Source organism: Haemorhous mexicanus, chromosome 3, assembly GCF_027477595.1.
Source record: "Haemorhous mexicanus isolate bHaeMex1 chromosome 3, bHaeMex1.pri, whole genome shotgun sequence".
NCBI classification, from domain to species: domain Eukaryota; kingdom Metazoa; phylum Chordata; class Aves; order Passeriformes; family Fringillidae; genus Haemorhous; species Haemorhous mexicanus.
In genome coordinates this window covers 2728146-2751510 of record NC_082343.1, presented here as the reverse complement: position 1 = coordinate 2751510, position 23365 = coordinate 2728146, and the positions used below count along the sequence as shown (strand labels likewise).

General features: G+C 48.5%; 1 protein-coding gene across 8 annotated transcripts in view; it reads right to left on the bottom strand.

Moving 5' to 3' along the window:
* BCL11A (BCL11 transcription factor A) overlaps positions 1-23365 on the bottom strand; it is a 126596-nt gene that overhangs the window by 29729 nt on the left and 73502 nt on the right. The window contains exon 1 of one of the 8 annotated variants that reach the window (XM_059840527.1): positions 23047-23266. The exons of the other annotated variants lie outside the window; for them this stretch is intronic. Within the exon in view, the coding sequence (XP_059696510.1) occupies positions 23047-23140 (94 nt within the window). The 5' untranslated portion in view covers positions 23141-23266. Of the gene's footprint in view, positions 1-23046; positions 23267-23365 lie in introns of those variants that run through there. 8 annotated transcript variants of the gene reach the window in all.

The window sequence follows — 23365 nt, the reverse complement described above, 5'->3', positions numbered from 1 at the left end:
TTGCCTTAGATGACTCCTTCCCCTGAGCAGCTGTTGAGAGATGGCCAAGCCTTTGCCCCCTGCACATCTGCCTGCCATTGGCATGTGAAAATACTGATTAGAGGAAACACCCTGGCTGGGCGGGCTGCCCCCTCCCTTGATAAGTACGGTTGGAAACCACAGGAGTTGCAGAGTCTGGCTCGGGAGCCGTGTGCCGGCCCAACCATCTTATCCGTTAATAAACAGACACTGGGGTCCTGCTGGCGTTGAGCAACGCCGACATCTGCCCGCTGAGGCAACGCCTGGGCCAGCAGCTGGCTGTGCGGGCTTTGCTGCGGGCTCCCCGTGGGCTTTTGTGGGGCAGCATCCCACCACCTGTCTGTCTGTCTATCTGTCTGTCCACTCGGGCACGTGTCACTGCTAGAAGATGCTTGGAGTGAAGAGAGATACATTAAAAATCCTCACAAAATTGTAATAATCAGCCCTTGACTGGCACATCCTAGATGGCTCGTCACCCAGCTGTCCCCAGAGCACACCTCACCACCCCCTGAGATTGAGAAACCAATGGATGCAGCTCCAGCCCTTCCCCTGCACCGGCACTCCAGTCACCACCTGTGCAGAAGGAAAGCTTTTGCTGTGACTAAAGGCCATCTTCTAAAGTAGGTTTGCCATTTCAGCGCTGAGGCCGCTCACTGCGCTCAGTCGGTACCTGGATGTTTGCAAGCAGGTGCACACAGCTTTGATTTCTGCCCAGCACAAGTGCAGGAGCTGTAAGATGCTATCTGTGGCACAGTCTGCAGGGACCAGCCACAGAGCTGAGGGCTGACCTTGGTACTGCTTAGAGAGTAACAAATTTACAGTCCCAATCTTGAGGCAGACTACTGGGCTGGGCCCTTGTTTTCGGAGTAGGATGTGCACATCTGGACCCTGCCTACCTCCCAGCTTTGCTGCTGCTGAAGCTCTCAGCTTCACAGAGATCCTGCCACCACTGAGCTTCCATAGCCTTGGGTGACACCAAAATGGGAGCCATGGAAGCCATCTGTCCTCTTGATGCAGCTCCTTACCCTCTTCAGTAGGACTCGTGGGTGATCAGGATCAGATCAGGTCACAAACAGCTGCAGTGCATGGGCCCCTTCTACCACACATCCCACATTTTAAGCTGTTTGAAGCAATTCTGCACTTACTTGCCCATCTCCTCTAAAGCTGATCTTTTAAAAGCCCTCCCAAGTGGTGTGTCCCTACAGGCACTTCTGGACTCATGGTGAGGATGCCCCATGCCACTGTGTCCATCCAGAGAGCTACTGTCACTAGAGGAAACAGCAAGGGGGACAGGTGACCACTATAAAACCTGCCTGCTCCAGCTATGCTGCCTGTGAGACACCAAACAGAATCTCCAGCTATACACTGAGCAATACACAGACTCCTTTTTGGGGTTGTGACATTAATAATGCTGCCTCAGAGTTGCCCTGAGCACTTACTGGTTCCATCTGCCTCCTCTGAAGTTGGGATGCTGCAGTGGCAGAGCACATCCCCGCTGGAAATAAAGGAGAGGCTGCCAGGGAAACACATGCAGCTCTTCCAAGCCCAACAGGCATTTTTAATGCCTACTACTTTCAGAAAACCAGCCCTAATTGTTCTTATCCTGCTAAAGCCCCTCTGAGCACAGCAGTGCCCCACAAGAGCTCAAATAACTGCATGCAAGGAGGGGTGTGCCCCATTGCACCCGCTGCAGCCGGGCTCAGCAGCAATGCAGCAGCCAAGGGAGACAACTTAGACACAAGGTTTGCAGCTACAATTTCAGGAATGGGGCTACTCCTTTTAGAACATGGGCAGAAAACCAGGGTTAATGCCCTTGTTATCTGGCTAACCACATTGCTGTGCTGGGCATGGCCTGCCCAGTGATCCCAAGCAGGGATGCTGCAGCACTGGGAGCTGAAGGAGTAGGGACACACAGCAGTGTGCCCAGTGAATTAACCAGCCACCCTGGAAAACCTGGCTTTATTCCTTACCACAAGCATCAGGAGATGAGTTTTTCCTCCCCAAGTCACTTGATCCTTCCCCCTGCGTGCAGCTCACCTATCCAAGCCAGAGTGTTCCAGCAGCAGAGGGGCTCACCATAGCCAGGGATGGGGAGGGAGCAGCCCCCATGGCTCTGCTCTCCCTGTACAGCACCACATCCCAGGTGATGGGCTGACACAGGCTGCTGAACCTGACACTGCTCTGACACTGCTCCAGGAGGCCAGAGCTGAGGCACACATGACTCATTTATAAATTATATTCTAAAATTATATACTACTTCTTTTTGTATTCAAATACTGTCAAGCAGAAATTCCGCAGCAATTTGCTTTGTGCCTTTGATCATGGGATTGCTACTCTTCCTTCCTTGGGGAAAAACATGCCCTAAAAACAAACAAATGCTGCACTGGAAGTAAAGAGCCCACTCCTTTGAAACCTCTGGAGAGACACCTAGAGCTGTTAAAAGACACACACTCATCCCCAAAAACCAAGGCTATCCCAAACTGTGATGCTGAAGGACACCAGGAGGCCCTCAGCAACCCCAGACTGTGGTTTCACAACCTTGCAAATATTTTCCTAACTCCTAATCTTACCATTAAGTGGAACAGGACAGGCAATCACTATCAGCATGTGAAAACACAGGGCTTTCTCTGCCAGGGCTGGGGCAGCTACTGATGTATTCCAACCCTGCTCCAGGACAGCCACTGCTTTCACTGACAGCACTCAATTTATTCCCGTCACTCTGGGGAAGCCTCCAGCTTTCCCTACCACTGACTCAAACTCTTGTTGGTTTTGTAGATCTGGAATAATCCCTTTGGCCTCATGGCAACAAGCAGTGTGAACCCTGCCTGGATATAGCCAATCTGAAGTGGAATTGAAGTCTTGTTGTCAAATTCTATTCCAGAGCACCAGTAGGATCCTGAAATCCCGTAGCTCCATGAAAGCTTTAAGAAAAAACACAAATCTAGTGCAAAATTCGATCAAACCATCAGCACTGCCTGGATATCTACCTATGGGGATATGTGGACTAATTTCCAGCAGAAAAGACACAAGGTGAGTTTTCCTCTACACCTATCCGAATCCATCTACATCTGCACATTAGCTACTAAAACCTCTTAACCTCTCCTTCTGGGTGACAGCTGTCATTTTCCTATATGGGGCCTGATGTGACATTTGCGTCAACAGAAAGCCTCCAACCATCAGCTGCAGACTTGGGAGCAGACCCTCTGTGAGTGACCCTGGGGAGGAGCAGCATTCCAGGACGAGGTGGGAGTTTGCAGCCTGGCATAGAAATACCTCTCTCAAACGCAGGGCTTGCCTTTCCATCACCCTTTGCTCTGAGCTCCTTCAGCCCACAGTCTCAATCCACAGCTGCTCAGAGTCAGCCCAGCGCCACAGAACTGCATGAATTCAGGGCTAAGCCTGAACTAACAGAGCCAGGCTCTCACGGGGCTTATCAGCTGGGGCTGGGTGCTGCAGGGGCTCTGCACCTTCCCTGCTCCCGTCGGGGCCATGGCGCGGCTCCAGCCGGCTCCGGGAGGCAGCGCAGCTCGCCCGTGTCCGCTGGCAAAACCAACGGCAGCCTCGTAAGAAGCACGCCTCGGAAAGCCTGGAAATCTGACAGCTTTTTGCGCTGTAATAACGCAATCCAAAAGACTATCGGGATTGTATAAATATTTGTACAGACACTTATCGCTGGAGCAGTCAGATACTCGGGCCCCCTGCATCAGCTGATCGGCTTAAAGTCCTCATTGCCGCCTCTGCTAAACCAAAACCGTGCAACCCCGGCATCACCGTCCCCACAGCGGAACACAAAGCCTCTGTTTATATAAATAGTCTCCAGCCTCTACCCTCCCTACTTGCTGGGCGGTTTTCAGCAAAATAAGAAGTGGGATCGGATTCCCAGCTCACTAAAAAAGAACGGGAGCAGGATGTATGTTTTAGCCAAGGAATTAATTCATTATTATTAATACAATGAGTGCTCGCTAGGAAATGTTTGTACTTTGCCACCGTAATTAAATATTCTCACTCATGCAGCTCTCAGCCTTCAGAAATTAGTATTGCATTTTATAGTCCAGTTCAGGGTTCTTTTAATAAGAAAATACTTTCACACTGAATTTTTCATTTTCTGCTGGCATGGGAAGGCAGAAGAAGGTCTCTGAACATCCATGCCCATTTGCCTTTCTGAACAATTTTAAATACTTTTGTTTCAGTGGCGTAGAGTTTTCAAAATGAAAAGTCCTCTGTCCTTTTTGCTCCTTTTGAGGACAAGCTCAATCTTGGTGAATAAAATGGGCCCCATCATCGTGGGTGCCTCGCTCTGCACTTGTGCTGCTGCTCTTCCCATCCCTGTGAGCTAAACCACCAGTCTCTTTATGAGCAGGTACCTATGCAAGGCTTGTGAGGAAAACTCGTTCAAGAAAGGACTCTCCACAGCACAAGGACTGCAACACCTCACCCAACTGAAGGGCTGGTTTCTAATCCCTTTACTCAAGGTCTGTTTGCTGCAGCCAGCTGCTCACGGAAAACAGGCAGCAGAATCCAGCCCTCTGTCTCGGTGAAATGGGTCAAAGACACGTAGGATTACTACTAATTTGGAAAGAAAGCACCCAAGACATAATGTAATTCCACCACCAGATTTTATCGCTCTTACTCACAATGAGCAAATACCAGGGGAATCACTGGGCAGAGAGCTCAGAAGGAAACCAGACCCAGCTCCTTCCTGCCGGAGCCAACCAGAGCCACGGCCACAGGCAGGCAGCCCCAGCTCCCCACCTGGGGAACCAGCCACCAGAGCAGGTGAGCCTCACCTGCCTCACCCTGCCCACAAAAGAAGAAAGCACCGGAGCTCGGGTTCAGGGATTTAATTTCTCCTCTTTACCCCCAGATGGACGCGTGCCATCGCTCCGTTTTGCCATCGCTGATTTAGCTAATGCTCAGTTCCAGCAGGAAACATCTTAACTCTGAAGATCTAATGATTGCCCCAGCAATCAGTTGTTCAAATAGTTGAAAATTAAGACTACTGCACACAAAGTAAATTAAGTAATTTTCTACCCTCCTAGGGTCTCCCAAGTCTATCAGATTTCCCACAACTGGTATGTCATGATGCCTCATTACTGTAAAGAAAATACAGCTCTGTGAGTCTTTTAAGTGGCCTACCCTCAAAGACTTGGGGAAGAAAAGATCTTAAAAACACAGATCCCACTGCAAATGTAACAGAAGACCATCAGCAGCACTAGTTTATCGACTCCTGTGCTCAAGTCTCAAAGCCTAGGCCACATAAAACCCCAAAAGAGTGTTTGCAGCTGTTCTCTACCACACCAACTCTGTCGCCTGAGACAAAAACTGAGACAAAACCAACTTTGGTTTTGTTTGCAAGGATAGCAGCAGAATCAGGGCTGAAAAAGATGCCCTCCAACCCAAAAAGACTGCAATCTGATCCTAAAACAGGTACCACTTCAGCATCCTTAATACAGCAGTCTGACATCTTGGTCCCCTTCCTAAAACAAGGCAGCTTTTAGGCCATGACTGATTATTTTTAAATAAGCATTTTGAACTGAGCCTGCAAACACTCCCACTGCAATGCCATGGGATGCTCTGTTAGCTTTAGTCATTAAAACAAGCCTTCAGCACGGGGATGGTGCTGTGCTGCTTCCCAAGGCTCCCTGGATCCCTTCCACCCTGGCTGCAGCATCATGGAGAGGTTTTGTTCCCAAGCCCAAACAAGCTGGAATCATTCCCAAGCATTTAGAAACCTTGAGCCCAGCCATAAGCCTCAGAATTACGGTAATCACCTGGTGGAGGCCACTCTAACTTCAGTTTTATGTTGTGACTTTCATTGAAAGTCTTCTGGTTTGGAGTTTTTTTTTGGTTTTTTTTTTTTTGCCGCACAAGCTAAGACCTAGTTGGTCTTAAGCCAGAGATGAGCCTTTGTAAGATGAAAATATATAAATCAGTCACTTATTTTCAGATAAAAGGAGAGGAGATGAGATGGTAAGAGCTTTTTAAGACAGTTAGTCACAAGTTACCAAAGGAGGGGACAAATAGCCACCCCATATTGAAGTGCAGATCAGGCCCTTAAAGAATCATCACTTTATAGACTGGTGGGGAAAGAAAGGGGGAAAGAAAGCAAATGCTATTAACACAGTTAAATATTTTAGTATGTGCATCAAAGCCTGTCCAGCACTAGCTTTGTGCTGTGTTTTTTCAGCAGAAGCTGACCCACGAGGCCAAACCCCACCACAAAGGTCCATCAAGACACACAGGGAATCCTCCTTTGATCCAAAGAATGAAGAAACTGGAGCTTTTGCCAAAACACCAGCCACGACTGCCAAAAATGCCAGATTCACTGGAGGCACCTCAACCTGAGGAACCCACATTTCAAGGTTACTCATGCTTTGGCAAGGGGCTGAAAGCACATGTCACCTTTCAAGACCGGGGTAGGGGAAACCCACACCTCAGCTGACCATCCAAACCCAGAAAAACACCAGGGAGGAGAGGCTTCAAGCTCCCACACACAAGTGTGTGCACAAACCAGATGGAAAGATCTCTCTGCTAAGCCTGAAGCATTTTTCCTGGCTTGAATAGGATACAAGAGCCTGAGAAATGCCAGGGGCCTGCTCACCACCAGGATAATTCCAAACACTTCCCACTGCCCGGGTGTTTAGGCCTTGCATATCCCCCCTCTTCCTCCCCCGTGGCACAAGAATGTTGCACAAGCTGTGACTCTCCTCTGGTTACCCCTTATCTATCCCTGAGCCCTGATAAAAATCCACCTATGACCTCCTGCTCCTTTTTATTTATATTACTTTTTGCTTTTGAAACCTCGCTCAGCTCTTGGGGTCCTAGAAGAGATCTAGGATCAAAAAAAAAGGATCAAAAAGCCCAGCCCCACTCTCACTAGAAATGAATGCCATGATTTCAGCATTTTGCATGGAAATGGGTGCATGCAAAAGGCAATGGTGTAAGGAAAACCAAAGAGTGCCAGAGCAGTTCCTCCCATCCTCTCCCAGCCAAGCCTGCTATTCTTGGGCACCGCCAAACCGAAGGAATTTTCCCTCTCCCTCTCCTGACAATACGTTATTTGTACATGTTTACGCTGAGGATTAAATCCTCATCCGGGCTGGAGAGCGTGGCTCATTCACAGCTTCTGCTCTTCAATGGAGCCTCCCCTGAGCTGCCTTTCCAGGGCTCCTTAGCAGCTCCCTGCACAGGGAAGGCAGCCCACAGCCAGAACCCACAGGTACAATCCAGTACAGCAGCTGGCAAGCTTGGGAAACTGCTCAGTGCACGACCACAGGGACTTGGTTCCAGCTGGACAAACACCTTCTCCAGCCATGGTGGCTAACACAGGACTCTCCTGCCAAGCACCAGCTCATCCCTCACCTCTCCATCGGGTCTCACTCCTTTATCTCCCCACCAGGACTCAGAGGGGCTGCTTTCCTGATCCCATCATCCTGGATCAGGCCAGGCCTCCTCCTAACCAGGTAACTCCCCACGGAAAGGGGCACCCACAGAGGTTCCCAACAGCTGGGATGGAACCCAAACCCCCAGCAATGGCAAGCACAGTACTCATAGTGAAACATCCCACTTCTCCCTCAAAAACACTCAATGGAGTTTCATTTCCCTGCCAGCAGGCTTGAATAACATTTTAAACGCCAAGATTTATATGCAGACACTTATAAATGTATTCCATTATAGCCTTTACAAAACTACATTTCAACCTAAACATTCAATTAATGTAATTAAATTGCTACCTGGCGGTATTATCTAATTTCACTTCGGATCTGTGCTATTGAAAAGCATGTGTCTTTTAGCACTCCGACTGGCAAGACATGTGATAAACAGACCTATAAACATGTTGGCTCAACCGAGCTGTTTAAAAATAAATTAGCAAACTATAAAAATAAACAGTAACATACATATGTACTCAATTATGAACTAACTCTAATTTTTGTTCTGAAATACTGTCTTTGACCTTAGTCATAAACAAGCACTATTAAAAAAACATAATATCTCAACAGACAGAAGGGCAGGGATTAAATGCTCATCGCACGCGGCAGAATGCAAAATAAGGGATGAAAAGAAAGAAGAGAAGAAAGAAAAAGCTGGGGGGGAGCTCACCCTTTATTAAATGCAGCAACCTATACCCACCACAAGCGTTTATGTTGATTAAAGCTGCTTGGATTCAAGACAAAAAAAGTTAAAATCTACTGAAGTGCATATGGAGGAAAACCTTGTAAGGTTCAGCGGGAGGAAAAGACCGTTTTAGCTTGCGTGGGAGGGAGGCAGGGCAGTGTGGGTCCCACAGAGCCACCCATGGCCTTCAGCTGTCCAGGTGCAAACCCTGCTACTGTCTTGCAAGAATCCAAGAACATACGGCAGAAAGGTGGGAAGCGTCGCCACACCACAGCCGAGGGGGAAAAACAAACAAACAGATTTTTTGAAGGCTGCAGAGCAGCGTCCAGACCATGTTTTTGCCATTAATCCAGAGCTCCTGTAAGAAAAGAACAAGGCACTGTTCTACAACTGCCAGCACTATTCTGTTTTCTCCTGGAAGGAAAGGAAGGAAGTGTTGATACTCAAAAGGCACATTTTGCACCCAGGGTTGAGATTTTCAAGGCTTTCAGGCTACACAGGAGGCACCAACGACTCTCCCCATTGCAGAACCCAAGCCCACATGGGCACAACCTCACAACAAACCCAAAATCAACAGCAAAAGTGGTTGAGCAACTACTAAGCTCATCCATGGAGAACCAGCCTAAGACACCGACTGCCGTCAGGCTGTCTCCCCAAAAATCCTGTACAAATAAACAAGAGGAGGCAACCCATATTTGTTAAGAGATGGGCCCAGGAGCAGGCAAAGAAGGGGGGGTGGAAGAGAGGCCTTGCTCCGGGCTGGCTCCTTGCCTGCAGTGGGACACGGAGACTCAGCCCCGCAGTCAGCAACGAGAACGAGCCAGAGGCTGACATCCCCACTAACAAGAAGGGCTGCCAGCTGCTGAGGCAAACCAAAACATCCATAAGGCGTGTTTCTCAAGGGATGTGACAGGAAGGGTCCATAGCAGACAGCAAGAGCACACGTCTCTTTTTTTATCCTTTTTTTTTCACCACATTGGCAGAAGCTGGATGCCAGAGAGCTCCATACATTGAAGGAAACACCAACTGGATGGGCTGCTGCTTGGTGGGATGGAGTCAATGACCTCTCCTCCACAGACCTCAACAGTATGAAAAAACCAAAAGGATTTACCTTAATTTCTGGGGCAAATATTTCTGGTGACTACACAGATCCTCCCTTTTTTCCTTTCCTGTTTTATTTTCCTTTTTTTTTTCCTGTTGTTGTTGTTGTTTTAGTTCTTCCAATAAATGTCTACCATTCCCTTGAGCAATATCTGGATGCTGGTGCCCAGGAATGACCATGAAGGATCAGTCAAATGTCAAGCAGCAAAAGCACCAGCACAACCCAGAGCTGCTCTTAGTGTGGTGACTTTTCCATGATCCAGCAGCAGGAACATCCCACACACCTGGAATGACCAGCCCTCGATGTTACACTCATGTTTCAGACCACACCATGGCTATCCCCTCACTCCTCCTCCAGAGCTGGGTATCTCAAACACATCGTAAGAGCAAAATTAAAATAACAGCTCCTCTCCAGACTATCTCGTCCTTTCCTCTTTCTCTGGCAAAAAACTTTAAACCCAGCTGTCTCCCAAGGCCACCTCCCCAGCCCGCAGCATACCATGACCACGAAGTTATGACAATAAAAAACTGCAATTAAAGCAACAAGCCAGTTTAAAAACAAATGCCATTTTCTGCCCATCCTCCCTGCTTTGTTACCAATAAAAAACATTTGCAGCCACTATTCATGCAGACATAAAGTGCTAATGGCTACCTGTTAACATGTTTCATCACGCCAACATTTTTGTTCTGATTTTGACAGTTCCCTTTCTGTTATTTTAAACTAAGGGAGTGCTAATCTGGGCTGGAACTGAAGGCTGCAAGAATTACAGTCTATATCGACTGCACAGTTACTGACATCATTTCCTTCCACTCTGCACCACTTCACGGACACAGTTTTCTTGCAGCCAAGCTCTTTTCCAGACTGTAAGAAGTTGGAAATGCAGTAGCACAGCTGACTGGGAAGATTGTAAAATGTTGCTGAGAAGTCCTGTGAATTCTTCTCCCACCCCTGGTGCAGTTTAGGGCCAATGGGAGGGGAGAAAGCAATGTGTGAATACCAAAATCCAATGTTCTGGAAAAGTCACATTAAATGTCTTACAAAGAAAAAATTAAGTGGCCAATCCTGTATGACTTCAGGGATGAATCTTCAGGATCAGAACAGTTGCTGGTGCAAATTGGCCTGGCAGGTCCCACCTGATTTACACCTCAAGGGTTGCCCTAGGTGTGACTACAGGTGATTCACTGAGTCTTCTGGATGTGGAAAGAACAAAAACTCCTCAGGTGTCACCCCAGCAGTCACTGACACCAGCTGGACATCAGGACAGGTACCTGGTGTCCTCCACACACAGAGATGTGCTGGGCACCTTTGCCTGCCCCACGTGAGCACACATTGAGAATACACCTACTGACATCCACAGAGGCACAGCAGATGAAAATCTGCTTGAGTGAAAGAAGAGCCTGGACCTCTGATTACCAACAGCTCAGGTCAGAGCCACAATCTGATTTTCCACAAGGCTGGAGAGGGACAGAAGCTCTGTGGTCCCCAGAGCTGTGGCAGCCCTGCTGAGATCCCCAGTGGTTTTGAGTGCACACACAGGGATGTTTCCTTTCCCCAGCTTTGCAATCGTTTGTTAGAGCAAATTAAGAGCCCTAACAAGCCTTACTGGAGGCCACTGCAAGGAGGTTAAGAAACACAACTTATCTGATGCAATCAGCAATATAATGCAACCTCCCAAGTCCCAGTTCAGGCAAAATACATGCAAGTAATCAGAAGGGATGGGCATAACCTTGAGGGAAGAGTTGGGGATGCTCCAGCCCAACCCACAATGCTGGAGAGGAAAGACAAGACAGCACACCAGGGAATAGAAATTCCCTGCCTGCTTTGTGTCTTCTGCTGCTTCCAAGGGCTCCCACTCTGTACAGGCCAGAAAGAGGACACCAGATCTCTGGCCTGACTCAAGATGGGCAGTTTTTTATCCTTTTTGAAAAAGATTGCTCCACAGTACAAGGAGGTGAGGGAGACCTCTATTTGCTGGGCTTGCCAGCTGATTGCTACGAGGCAATGTCACAACAGGTTGAGGTTGCTTCATCTGCAGACCCCATATGCTCCCAGGATCCTGACAAGGACGGGCAAGCATGGATGCCCACAGGAATCATCAGCCAGAGGGTGTTCACTTGCAGCAAATCTTGGTGTGGAGCCCCAAGTCTTGCTGTGCACACCTGGCAGGAGGGATGGGAGGGCAGTGCTGCCCACACGAGGAGGCTTCCACAACAAACTGGGCTGGGAGGCTGAAAGGCAGGAGAGCAGATAGTATTTTCGAGGGAGTATGAGATAAGAGGAGGTGGAGTTTCCCGATAAAGAGGATTTCCCTGCTCAAATATCAAAGGATTCACACTAAGAAAAGGGGGGAGAAGGGGAATTACATCAGTCTGAGGCACACTTTCTCTTTTAAACTCTGACCTTCTATTGTCTGTCTTCTTGACTAGGATTTAAAAGCCCTTTGTTGGGCTGTGTTGCATGGTGTGATCTAGAAAGCCGTCACAGACGAGGCACCGTGGGCTTTCGGCGCTCGGGCTCCCCCGTGCCTGCACCGGACTTTCAGGAGGCGTTGAGCCAGCTCAGATAAGTCAGCACTTTCTACCCACACCCCTTCAAAGCCAAGCCACAGCTCGTGACGCCTCTTCCAGCATGGCCAACAGTCTGGTGGAGCTGAGCTTCACCCCAGAGCAGCTTCCAGACATAAGGTGGGCTGCTCATCATTCCAGCCCACCCTCACCTCCCCCCAAGTCCCCTCCAGGCTCTCCTGGCAGCATCCTTCCTATCCCAAACACAAATAAATGGGTGAAGAGCAGATGACGGAAGCATAACAGATGCCTAAAATGGTTTAGAGTGATCTACGAGCATCTTTTGGTTATAATGCTCCATTAATGTGACATTTATGTGGGGTAATATAATACTGCTCACTTAGGAGCACCTACACCAGCCAGTTAGGTTTCCTGGTGTGTGCAAGGATAACCAGGAGGGTTTCAGCATGTCCAGGGACCCTACAGATGGAGTTACATGGCACAGGAGGCACTGCTGCCTAAAGGGGACGTGTCGGGTCTATCCCTGAGGGAGCAGAGGTCGGGGGATATTAGGCATTGCTGGAGATATGTCTCAAGAGGCAGAACTGGAGAGCTCCAAATGGGGACAAACCTGGCTTGGACCTATGGAGCCGAAGAGTCCCTCTCTGTGGAACGGGAAACGCGATACCCGAGCAAGGTCTGACCCAGTCCCAAAGGCACAGCCTTGCTGTCATCTCCATGCAAGCTGCAGCACAGCTCGAGCATCCATCTGATTTTACAGCAGCCACTGTTACACTCTGTAGCTAAATGCACCCTTAATGTCACCCAGGCCTAACAAGGGCTCCTGTTTTGTTCCCCTGATTTATAAACACAGTGGCAATGGGCTGGAGAAGGGACGGCCTCACAACCGCAAGCCCTCGTTATTCCCCACAAATGACTTGTTTGCAGCTTTTGAACTGCCTAATTTGTTTTGCTCCTACATTTTGGTCATTTATCTCATCTTTTCCTAATGGTGCTCTGAACACTGACACTTTGGGAAACGTCTCAAATGCTGTAACCCTCACATGGCCCCGCAGAGGTGAAAGGACCAAGGGCAACTGCTGAATCTTCCCACAACAAGAGAGGGATCATCCATCTCCTCTTCCCTCCACCCCGGGCACTGTTCTCATCTCAGCGTGTTTGAGTGGAACAAAAAACGAGGCCATTTCAGCACCTCTGGATGTCGAAGGCCACAGACTGTACCCAGTGACCTGGAAGGTCCTCCCCAGACATTTGCTCCTACAGCTCTGCCTCTAAGAAAAAACATCTGAGAAATCACAAGGCTGGTTGTGTTCAGACTGTGGCAATGCCATTTCAGAGAAGAAGGGGGAAAATCAACTGGCACAGTCTGCACTTTGGGCAAATGGGGAAAGAATTAAATCAGAATCTGGAGTCTGATCAAAAACCCCAATTCAACAAAATTCCACGATTTTGGCACTGTGTTTCAACACCTAGGAGCACACTGGGTAGAAAGTGAACAATCCAAGGCTTTTCACTTTGCATGTCCAGCAAAAGCAGTTGACAGGTTTCAGAATTTAGGAATAAATGCAGAAAGTATCAACAGTGTATTGTCACTAGCCTTTTGCCAGAGACCAGGAAACCCAGAAGAGTCATCTAATGTCACAGGCAAAAAGCTGAGGACATAGCAAGTGTCACCAAAGGACAGGCAGAACAAACACAGAGCAAACTCCTACCACAGGATTAAATTCATGTCACGGTATTTTACCCACATTTTGCACTACTCAGATACCTTGAAATACGTGCACACAACCAGAGCCACGAGAGCAGACCTTTAAAGATGTGAGAGCCGCAGATTAGGAACATGTTGGAACGCTTACCGTGTCCAGTGCCAAAAATGTGTCTCTAACCTGTAGGAAGAAATGGGTGTGGAGCCGCTCAGGGAACGATCACCGCGCTCACACAGCAGGGCACAAGGTCCCCCTCTTGTTTCTCCCTTGTAAGAGAAACAGCAACTAAAACATGACTGAGGAGCTGTTTCACCTCCCCAAATTTTTTTCAGAACTACACAGAGCTGGATGGAAAAATGAGGTGGGAATCCGAGAAATCCCATGTGATTTGTGAAGACTAAAGCCACTTTGCCACGAACCAACTGATCTTGTTGCTCGGCTGAGCACGGTGCTTGCTGCTGCTTTTTGGGGACTTCAGTCACCTCCTGAGTGGCACTGAAGCGCTGCAAGCAGATACAAAAACGTACACAAAGCCTAAAAGTATTTCCCTGGAATTGAAGCTCAATTTACAGCTCCCGAGACTGAAGGGTGTGTTTGAGCAGCCCTTTGTTGCAAGGGTTTTGTCAAGGTATGTTCTGACTTGTCCCCTGCATGGTTGTGCAGTAATTCTTGATACTGATAGTCAATTACTTTGTCCACGTCACTCAAACACTGACTTTTTTCTGCTTTTTCTCCCTCTCAGCACGGCTAATCCGGGAAAGACAACACAGAGTGAAACCAGCACTTCAAAAGGTATTAACTCCTGGCCAGTCCGGGCTGCCCTCCAGCCCTGCCAGGCACAGGTAGGAAAGCGACCTGCAGAGCAAAGAGCCCTCCTTATCCTTATCTCTCTTAAAATACCACTGGGCCCAGGCTACAAAACTTCCTTCCCACTGGATAAGCACTTACCCAGGTAATCTCATTACAGCCATTGTTCTCCAAAGGTTAATAAATACTTACCATGATGAGTAAAGGCTCCGCAATCTGACCCCAACAGCAGCAGAAGCGATTGCTCAGGGCCAAATTTTCATACTCTTTATTATGCTGAACACCATATTCCTCTGCTAACAGAGCAGCCTTAGCACCAAAATAAATGTGACTGCTTGCAAATAAGGTGTTGGCCCCACTTCTGGCCTCAAGTTTTTATGTTGCCATCATTGTGATGGCTCTGAAAATTAGCAGATGCTGTCAGTTCCTAATAAATATATGACTAAATTATTCTGAAACAACAGCTAAAACAAATTAGAGAAAGAATAAAATTCAAGGAGATGCCTTTCTCTCCGATTTTCAACATGTAGAAGAAAATAATTACAGGCTTTTGTTAATTTAAGGAAACGCTTTTTCTCCCATCAGACGTGAGGTGTGAATTATGCAAACATGATTTGAATTTGACTGGGCTGACATACTGCAGCCCCAACAACAAATTTAAATTTGAGTTATGGCATGGAAAACCAGGTTTCCAAGAGCTTCTCAGCAAGATCAGCAGCCACCACCTTCCCCAAGGCCAGGCCAACACCCATCAGGACGGACATCCCCATCAAGATAGAAGGCAGCACAGTCAGCACTCCATAAAATCCACCTCCTAACTCCCAAAATACCATGGACAAGGAGGGCTCTCCATCCCAACAACACACACATTTCAAAGCAAGGCTGGCTGCTCTGGTGGGATGATTAAAACACATTATGTACTTGTTGCAAAACTTCTACTGGCAAGGCACACAGGTGAGGTGTACCTATTGATGTGCCCAGAAATCCATATGAAACCTCCACCTTGCCACAACACTGAACAAAACACTGAATAAGACAAGATAAGCAGGCAACTCTCTTTCAATGAAGGCTGTCAAATCGTTGTGCAGTCATTAGTAAGTTAAACTTAATCCCCTTCACGGGAGCTCCATTTTCCTAATTAGTGCAGGACGTAAACCAGATTTTCCATTTGATCTCCGAACAGAAAATTCAGAGGGGAAAAGAGAATGGAAATGAAACAAAAGAAAAAAAAAAATCTTTTCGATTTGGTTAAATGGCAAAAAGTCTCCAAATTTTTTTAATTTATTTTTTTTCTTTTTTTGCCAGCCAAAGCTGTACCTAAATTCACCCAGTCACAGTTTCCAGCAAATCTTTTACCTGCCCAAAAAAGGCTCTCATTTTTCAGGTGAACACACCACAACATGCTGAAATCGAGACAGAACCCTCACCATGCACCACCCCAAGCTGAATTATTTGTGACTTTCCCAAAGTCCCCCAGGGAATGAGGGAAAGCAGCAGGACCAAAACTTGTCCAGACTTGCTGGATGTGCCCCTGGGCTGCTCAAGGAGGTTTTTAACATGCCAAGGGCTCCAAGGGGCAACCTGCCTCCCACACCAAGGCTTGCACAGCACCTTCACCACGGCTCTACACCTTCTCCTGCCACTGCCCCGACCTCCTTTTGGAAGGTGACCAATTTAATGTGATTATCAGTCTGGTATGGATCAAACCCAAAAGCCAGGCTGACCAGAGAAACCCCAGAGGTGTTTGTGCTTTGCCCCTTACCCATGAAAACCTCAGCTCTGGAGCCTCCAAGCCCACACCTCCTTGCACGGCGACGCCCATAGAGCACCTGTGCATGCTCCCCTGAAATGCACCCTGCACACAAACCACAGCCACGGAGACTCTCCCATGCCAGGAGGCAAATATATGGGAAGAAGGGTGATGAGGATTCCAGGGAAAGCAGGTCAGCCTGCCAGAGCTGCACACCAGGCAATGCTGAGCTACCAGAGGGAAAATGGAGCTTGCTTGCGCCAGTCGTTGACCCCAAAGCTGCACGAAAAGGCAGCAATGAACTCAAGACAGAGGCTGAGTTTTAATCCAGCCATTACTTTTTTTAACATCTGCTCACCCCAGCTCCGGGCTAACCTCGCTGCCCTGCCCCACAAATCCCACCCCCTCAGGTTTTTGGGGGGATGACTGGTCTGGTGCCTCACGCCAGGAGAACAAGGCACCAGCTGCCCTGGAACCTCACCAGCCAGCTAAAAAGAAAAATGCCTCCTGACACAAACAACCTTGATGACTCCTGGCCTGCTGATACCCTTCTCTTCTTGAGGAAAGTTATTGAGGAAGCAGTTCTGGAGCAGGGCCAGCTGTGTCTTGATCTTGAGAGGTGTCTTTGATCCCTCTCAATCTAACTTTAAAGACAGAGTGGTATGGATCCAATGCCTAAGAATGCCCTTCAAGCAGCAGTTGAACACCCCGGGGAGAGGTCTTCAACCAGACTTTTCCACCCAGAGCTGGCTCAGAAAAAGTCAGTCTCTGACACTGACCCTGTTTTAAACTCCTTTCCCCCCTCCACCTCGGCTTGAAATGACCATCCCCTGTGCCTGCCACCCACAGCAACAATTGTTGATTAAGTCGGTTCCATCTCTGACTAATTTCTTGACCTGATCTGCTTCCATGGCAGAAAAAACTTGTGCAGAATCTTCTTGAAGGCCTGCCGCTTTTTAGCCAGAAATGAGTAAGACAAAAACATGCCCAGGAGCAAAAGGAATGGATTGCACCAACAGACTCATCAATAAGTAAATAATATTTATCATGAGCTCTGCACCACAGCATTTGGACAGACACAAGATGAGCACCAGTTTGGTGCCTGTGCTTGCCAGCTGGTCACATCCAAACACTCTCCATCTCAACATGCTTTGACTAATAGGGACACGGCCCAGCACTGAGAGGGGGATGCAGGTGCCCATGCTCCAAGGGATGGTGTTTTAGGTACCAAAATTGTCCCCTGCACTTCGAGACCCTCCAAGCGCAGGCAGAGGGGAAGACCAGCTAAGGGTGTGCACCCTCACCAACGCAAGATTACATTTCCACAGCAGCTGCTCCCTTTGTCTACACCCAGTAAAGCCAAACCAGCCTAAAAATTAATTTAATCTGCTGTAAACCCAAGTGTCAAGCACTCAGATGGCAGCTAAAAGCGCCACTCTCAGATAAGCGGGTGACACGGGCTAATAATAGGCTGCCATGAGGGGAGCGGCCATTTTGTGTGAGCAGAGAGGAACCCGCCTGCGATCGCCCGGCCCGGGCCCACCCTGCTCTCCTCTCCGGTGATTAGCTGCACTAATACCACCCTGACCTCTCTTTCAAGCTCCGAGGCAACAATAGTCCTGGCTTTTGTCAGAGGGGAGAACAGAATGGCACCTTTTACAGCTCTGCAATCATAGCTCTTCCCTTTTCATCTCCCAGGGGCTCCGCACCAGACCTGCTCACCGGGGAGCAAGGTTAACCCTTGCCGGGCAGCGGCACGGAGGGGTGCCGGGGCCCCTGCAGGCTCCTCTTCTCCCACATCCCTCCCCTAGCAGGGAAAACACCAAACAAGCCCTTAGGGAAAACACCAAACAAGCCCTTTCTGGTGAAAGATGCAGGTGTGCAACGGGGCTCCTCTCTGCCTGACATTGCCGTAGGCAGGAAGGACCTGGAGGCCACTTCAAGCCCCTGAGCTGCATCAAGAGGTCACCAAAATCCACGCTGAGCTCTCCCCCCTCACTCTGCCCTTGAGAACTGCCTGGAACACACCCAGTGACCAGGAAATGGCCTAACTCAGGTGACCTTCTTTTGTCCAAATTTAAGAAGGGCAGCTTAGAAACAAAGGAGAGTATGTTTTCCAGAGCAGCGCTTCCCAAAGCTCAGGAGCTCACCCAGGGATGTGGCCCAAGGTGCTGGTGTGAATGTGTATTTGGGTTTGCATGCAAGGCTCTTCCCAAAAGGAGAGGGTGCATACTCAGAGATGCTCACTTCCCACTGCCCATGGGCTGGAGCAGGGCTCACTCAGGACCTGGAAAAGACCAACCCTCATCCACTTTGGGATTCCTGAGGGAGTAGGACACTTCATCCACCCCCACACCCCTCCCTCTCTCCTTCTTCTCAACAAGGGCTACAAGGAGCACGGGGAGCTTTCTCCCGGGGCGTGCAAGGGTCTTGGATGCACAGCTGACTGCACGTGTCAGTTATGCTCCAAATGGGTTGTCACAGGTCAAGGTTCTGCAGGCAGCAAGAGCAAATGCTATTTTTAGCCAGGATAAGGTCACGGTGCTTTTAGAGACAGTGAGGTCTACAATAAAACCTATTGATCAGTCTCTGGAACTAGCGCTCCGGAGAGACGCCTAAATTGAAACAAAAATTGCCTGCCCGTTTTCTCTATAGACTCAGTGGGTAAAAGCTTGTTGGAGTCTTTCAGGAGATAAAATAACTAAGAAGAACCTGAGTACAGACCACAGTTGTCCATTTAAGTGGATGCACAGTGGGGGGAAAAAGGGAAAGTGAGTCCTATGGGAGAGAACAGTGGGAAGCTCTGAGCATCCTTCTGCCATAGTGACAAGCCAGCTGCCCCAAGGGTGAAGGCCATCCTTCCTGTGCCCTGACTCCAATCTTACAGCCCAGGTGTAAAGGCACTACAGCAAATCTGACTTGCAAGAGAATTAATGCTTTACTTGCATCTTGGAAGGTAAGGAAGCCTCTGAAGGCATTAATCACTGGGGTCCCTGACAGCATGTGCACATTCACCATCCCTGGAAGCTTTCAAGGCCGGGTTGAATCAGGCTCTGAGCAACCTGGTCCAGTGGAAGGTGACCCTGCCAGTGGCAGGGGGGTGGAACCAGATGAGTTTTGAAGTCCCTTCCAACCCAAACCATTCTGTGATTCTCTCTGGCCAATTGAGTTTTGGCAACGAATTTCACCCAGCTGACTTGTGGAGGCCCGAAGATGAAAAACAGACCAGTATTTCAGCCAGGCAAATTATTTAACTGGATGATTCACCCATCTCCAAGGTTTTCACAACAAATTCCAAGCGTTTATCCAGGTCACAGAAAACCCAAAACTTAACCAAAATCACCACAAAGCACTGGACTATCACACCCTCAAGTTCAGCTCCAAGTCCACTACAGGCACATAAATCCATCCCTCTGTATCACAAGAGATCTCTATTGTATTGGAGGCTTGGAACCACAGGGACAAGCATGAAACCGTGGAGTATCTTCATTCATCACCTGCCCCAGTGCCACAGCCTCACTCACAAAGCAAGCATGCCACAGTAAACATAATCCATACATCACACCCTGACATGGGTGACCCCATTAGTGAGTCCCAGACAGAGCACCCCACCAGACATCAGCCACATAGCCAACAATGCATTCGGAGGATATAATAATAATAATAATAATAATAATAATAATAATAATAATAAAGTAACTACAGCAAATACTACTAAGCTGTGAAAACCTAGTGTGGGACACATAGTTTACTTTCTGCTCCAGACAATAACAACATGAGCAGAGATACACATTCAGCTGCTCAGGTAAAAGCAGATCATGTGGGAATTTAAGCACTCACAAGCCTTCAGCGTGGCTTGCTCACCATCCAACTGCCAGGTTAGGCTGCAGTTTAAGTTTCTGCATAATAGAGATGGCAAGATGTAAAATCTCAAGCAGTATTATCTATCCAGTACTGTGCTGCAGAGGAATCATAATAAAAAACATGTTTCAAAGCAGTACAGTAACTGCGATTCTGGAAAAAAAAGAAAAGAAAACAACAACAAAAAAAGACAAGCTGATCTTTCCAAAAATTACACTGCTGCTAGAAAAGCTAAGGTAATTATTTTTCTATTTAAGAAATAAAGCTTGGGTTCTGTTTGGTTTCTTTATATAAAGGTCCTTAGGCTCCTACCAACACTTTCATGATTTTCTTCTTAGAGCCCTGTGACTCCAGGACAAAGTTTGTGATAAAGCTATTGCAATAAATAAGGACAAAGTTATTTGGGAATTAAGGACACTGCTGCAGCCCCTCATCTTCTTAACTGATTATATGAATGGAGCTTTAGTGGAATATATGTCTGAGAAAATTCAAAGCTAATTTCTGTTTGTAATTACTGATAGCACATGCCTATCCTTCCCAGAAAGTCTCCTCTATCACCCAGAGAGCAGATGCAAATATGGGTATAAATAGGGAGTGCAATGAAACGAAGCCTGTGGCAATGCTCACGTTAGCTGCCATGCAGTCAGACTGCCACCCCATATATGTGTGTGGGTACCCACACACACGTGCTCCTCTGGTGATGTTGACAGGCACCACTTGTATTCAGGCTCAACCCTGCCACCTTCTCCAAGTTTTTTATCCTGGACTCCAGTGGCTGGTAGACAAAGCCCTCTGCTAATCTGAGCATAAATAACTGTAAGGAGTTGAGCCCAAGCTCCTTTACACTGCTGTGCCTACCAAGTGACTCTCCTGGCTGCAGGGAAGCACTTAGGATTTACCCCTGGGGTAACTCTGAGCAGGATCTGCCCCCACAAACACTTTCTCTGTGTCTGGTTCTGCCCTTGGGTTTTGCAAGTGCACAGAAGCAGGGAGGGGATCACAAACATCCCTACTGCTGCCCGAGAGGAGCTTTTGTAAGCTGTCCAGCTGCTGTTGGGCACGAAAATGAGAATTTGGAGAGACTGGAGCAGCAGAGAGTGGCTCACTCAGTTTGTTTATCTGCAAGATGCTTCTGAATTTCTGGGGCTTCCAGTACAAGGCAGCTTCAGGATCAGCACCTCCACGAGACAGAGGCCAGGGACATGATGCTGGGCTTCCCAGAGCCACCTTCATCCCTCCCCCAGGAGGGCACAAGGCACTCAAAGACCCAGCTCTTACCACAACAGACAGGGATAGGAGGGAAATAAACCCCCCAAACTTTTAATTTTTGTCTTTTCCATTTATTTTTGAATTAGCATTCAGCGTCTGCCGCTGTGACACGGATAGCTAAAAATGTGTGTGCGGATATGTCATCCATGAACAAAGTGGCTCATGTTTGTTCTTTATTATTTAGGAAATGCACATTAATTACTGCAGATTTTCTCCTATACATCTACTGTATCTCAGACAGAATTGCTGAGAAGGTCTGCAGAATAAAAATGTATGGGGTAATTAAATGGATATTTATAATTAGAACTTAATAATTTGCATCAGGGACAAATGAGCTCTGATTTCAATCTGTAGTGCATTTAGATTAGCCTGAAGATAGTGTAATTTGATGTTTTATAGTCCTCCTCTCAGATTATGAAACAATACAGTGTCTTTTAGGCAGCCGTGTTTGTGTCAGGAGTGTGTTAAGAAGCAGCCGCAATGAAAATGTTTGACAACGTGAAAGCAGCCATAAATTACACGACAACCGAGCAAAAGTCGTGATGGAACAAATAAAGAGCTGACCTCCGATGCATCTGATTCCGCACCGCGCCCGGCCCGCTCGCGCTCATCCCGGAGCGCGTCCTTACGCGCGCGGCAGGAAACTGTGAACTACCCCAGTCAACAGCATTGATTCTGAGTCGGCGTTTCAATCAGTTTGAAGCAGAAATACTACACCGCTCCTCAGGCAGCCGGCTGCTCGGCCGGAGCCTCTTTGGGCGCAGCTCTGTTACAGCCCCATTGTTCCCACTGTGCAATATTTATCCTGGGCTCTCCACACACAGGTACTTGACCCAAAGGTCGCCGCCTGGTCTCCTGGACGTACAACCCACCTTTGCTACCAACGCCTTTTGCCCAAACGCAGGGAGCCCCTGCAGGTCCCACTGCCTCCCCACAGATGTACAGGTGAATGTCACCCAGGGGACGTGGCACTGCACGGCCACAGCCAAACATGTGCCCCCCAGACCACAAGGCAGCATCTGCCCGGGGCCAGAGATGAAGGGAGGTGGGGACTCCTTACCAAGGTCTTGGTAAAGAGCAGGTTGGTTTGGAGATGCAACCACATCCTTTTTCTCTTCCCAGCTTTGCTCAGCCACGGGCAGGGAGGAAGAGCAGTGAGGCTGGGCTCTCATTCCCACTGTGCTGCAGCTCTAGGATCTTACCAAGATGAGCCACACGCCCTGTGCCTCGGCACTTGCCTCTCTCGCCCTGGCAGGGCGAGGGTGTGCTCATTAACATCAGGTCCCCAGTAATGGATGCTGCAGAGGTAAACACCTCGATCAGCTGATAACAGGGAGTCCTGTGCAGGCATTACACAAACACAGGAGCTGCACACGTGCGTAGGCAAACTCCTGGGAACAAACACAGGGGTGCCAAGTCGCTGGAAAGCTCACCATCAAACCAGTTACAGTCTGACACAAAACACAAGGAGCGAGGGAAGAACCAGTGTAAGGAAGGAGATTTCCAGACCCAGAACCCTGGCACTCAGCCTCGTGGAGCCACATCCCACAGCCTCTTCCCAGCCTTTGTACTTTCCTCCCACAGTGCACCGCACATCACCAGCTGCTAGCTAAGAAGGGGAATGAGAGGAGACAAGGCTGGAACCATGGCAGTCTGTGATATTCCCAGCCTCCTCGAAAAGTAGGGCTCACAGACCTGAATGCCTACATGGAGCAAAGTGGTCAGGCAAAGCTTTAACTAACAGAGGCCATCCCTACACTTTCCAAGAGGGATAGCTACATGACGTAAAGCCTCCGGTGCCAAGCAAACCTCGTCATTCCCAGCAAGGCATGATGCTGGGAACACATCGAAGGGACAGAGGACAGGCAGGTGACCCAACCCACTCCGACCTACCCTTGACACCTCTGAAAACGCTGCCCTCTGCAGCAGGGGGAGTTTCCCAGCTATGCCCTTTCTGAGCATTTTGAAATCCACCGTCCATCAGCATGACGGGAAACAAGGCGTCGAGCTCTTCCTTTGAGGAGTTTCTTGTTTGACCAGAGTACACGTTATTCAAATCAGCCAGAGTGAAACGCAGTTAAGCTGCTGTTTGTTCCAGCACGATGAGACTGGCCTGTTAAAAAGCAAAAATGTCAGGATGTTACAGGCTCAGCCTCCTGCCAAGACTGGTAAGTAGCAGAACAACTGTCAGAAACGGCATAATCGGAAACAA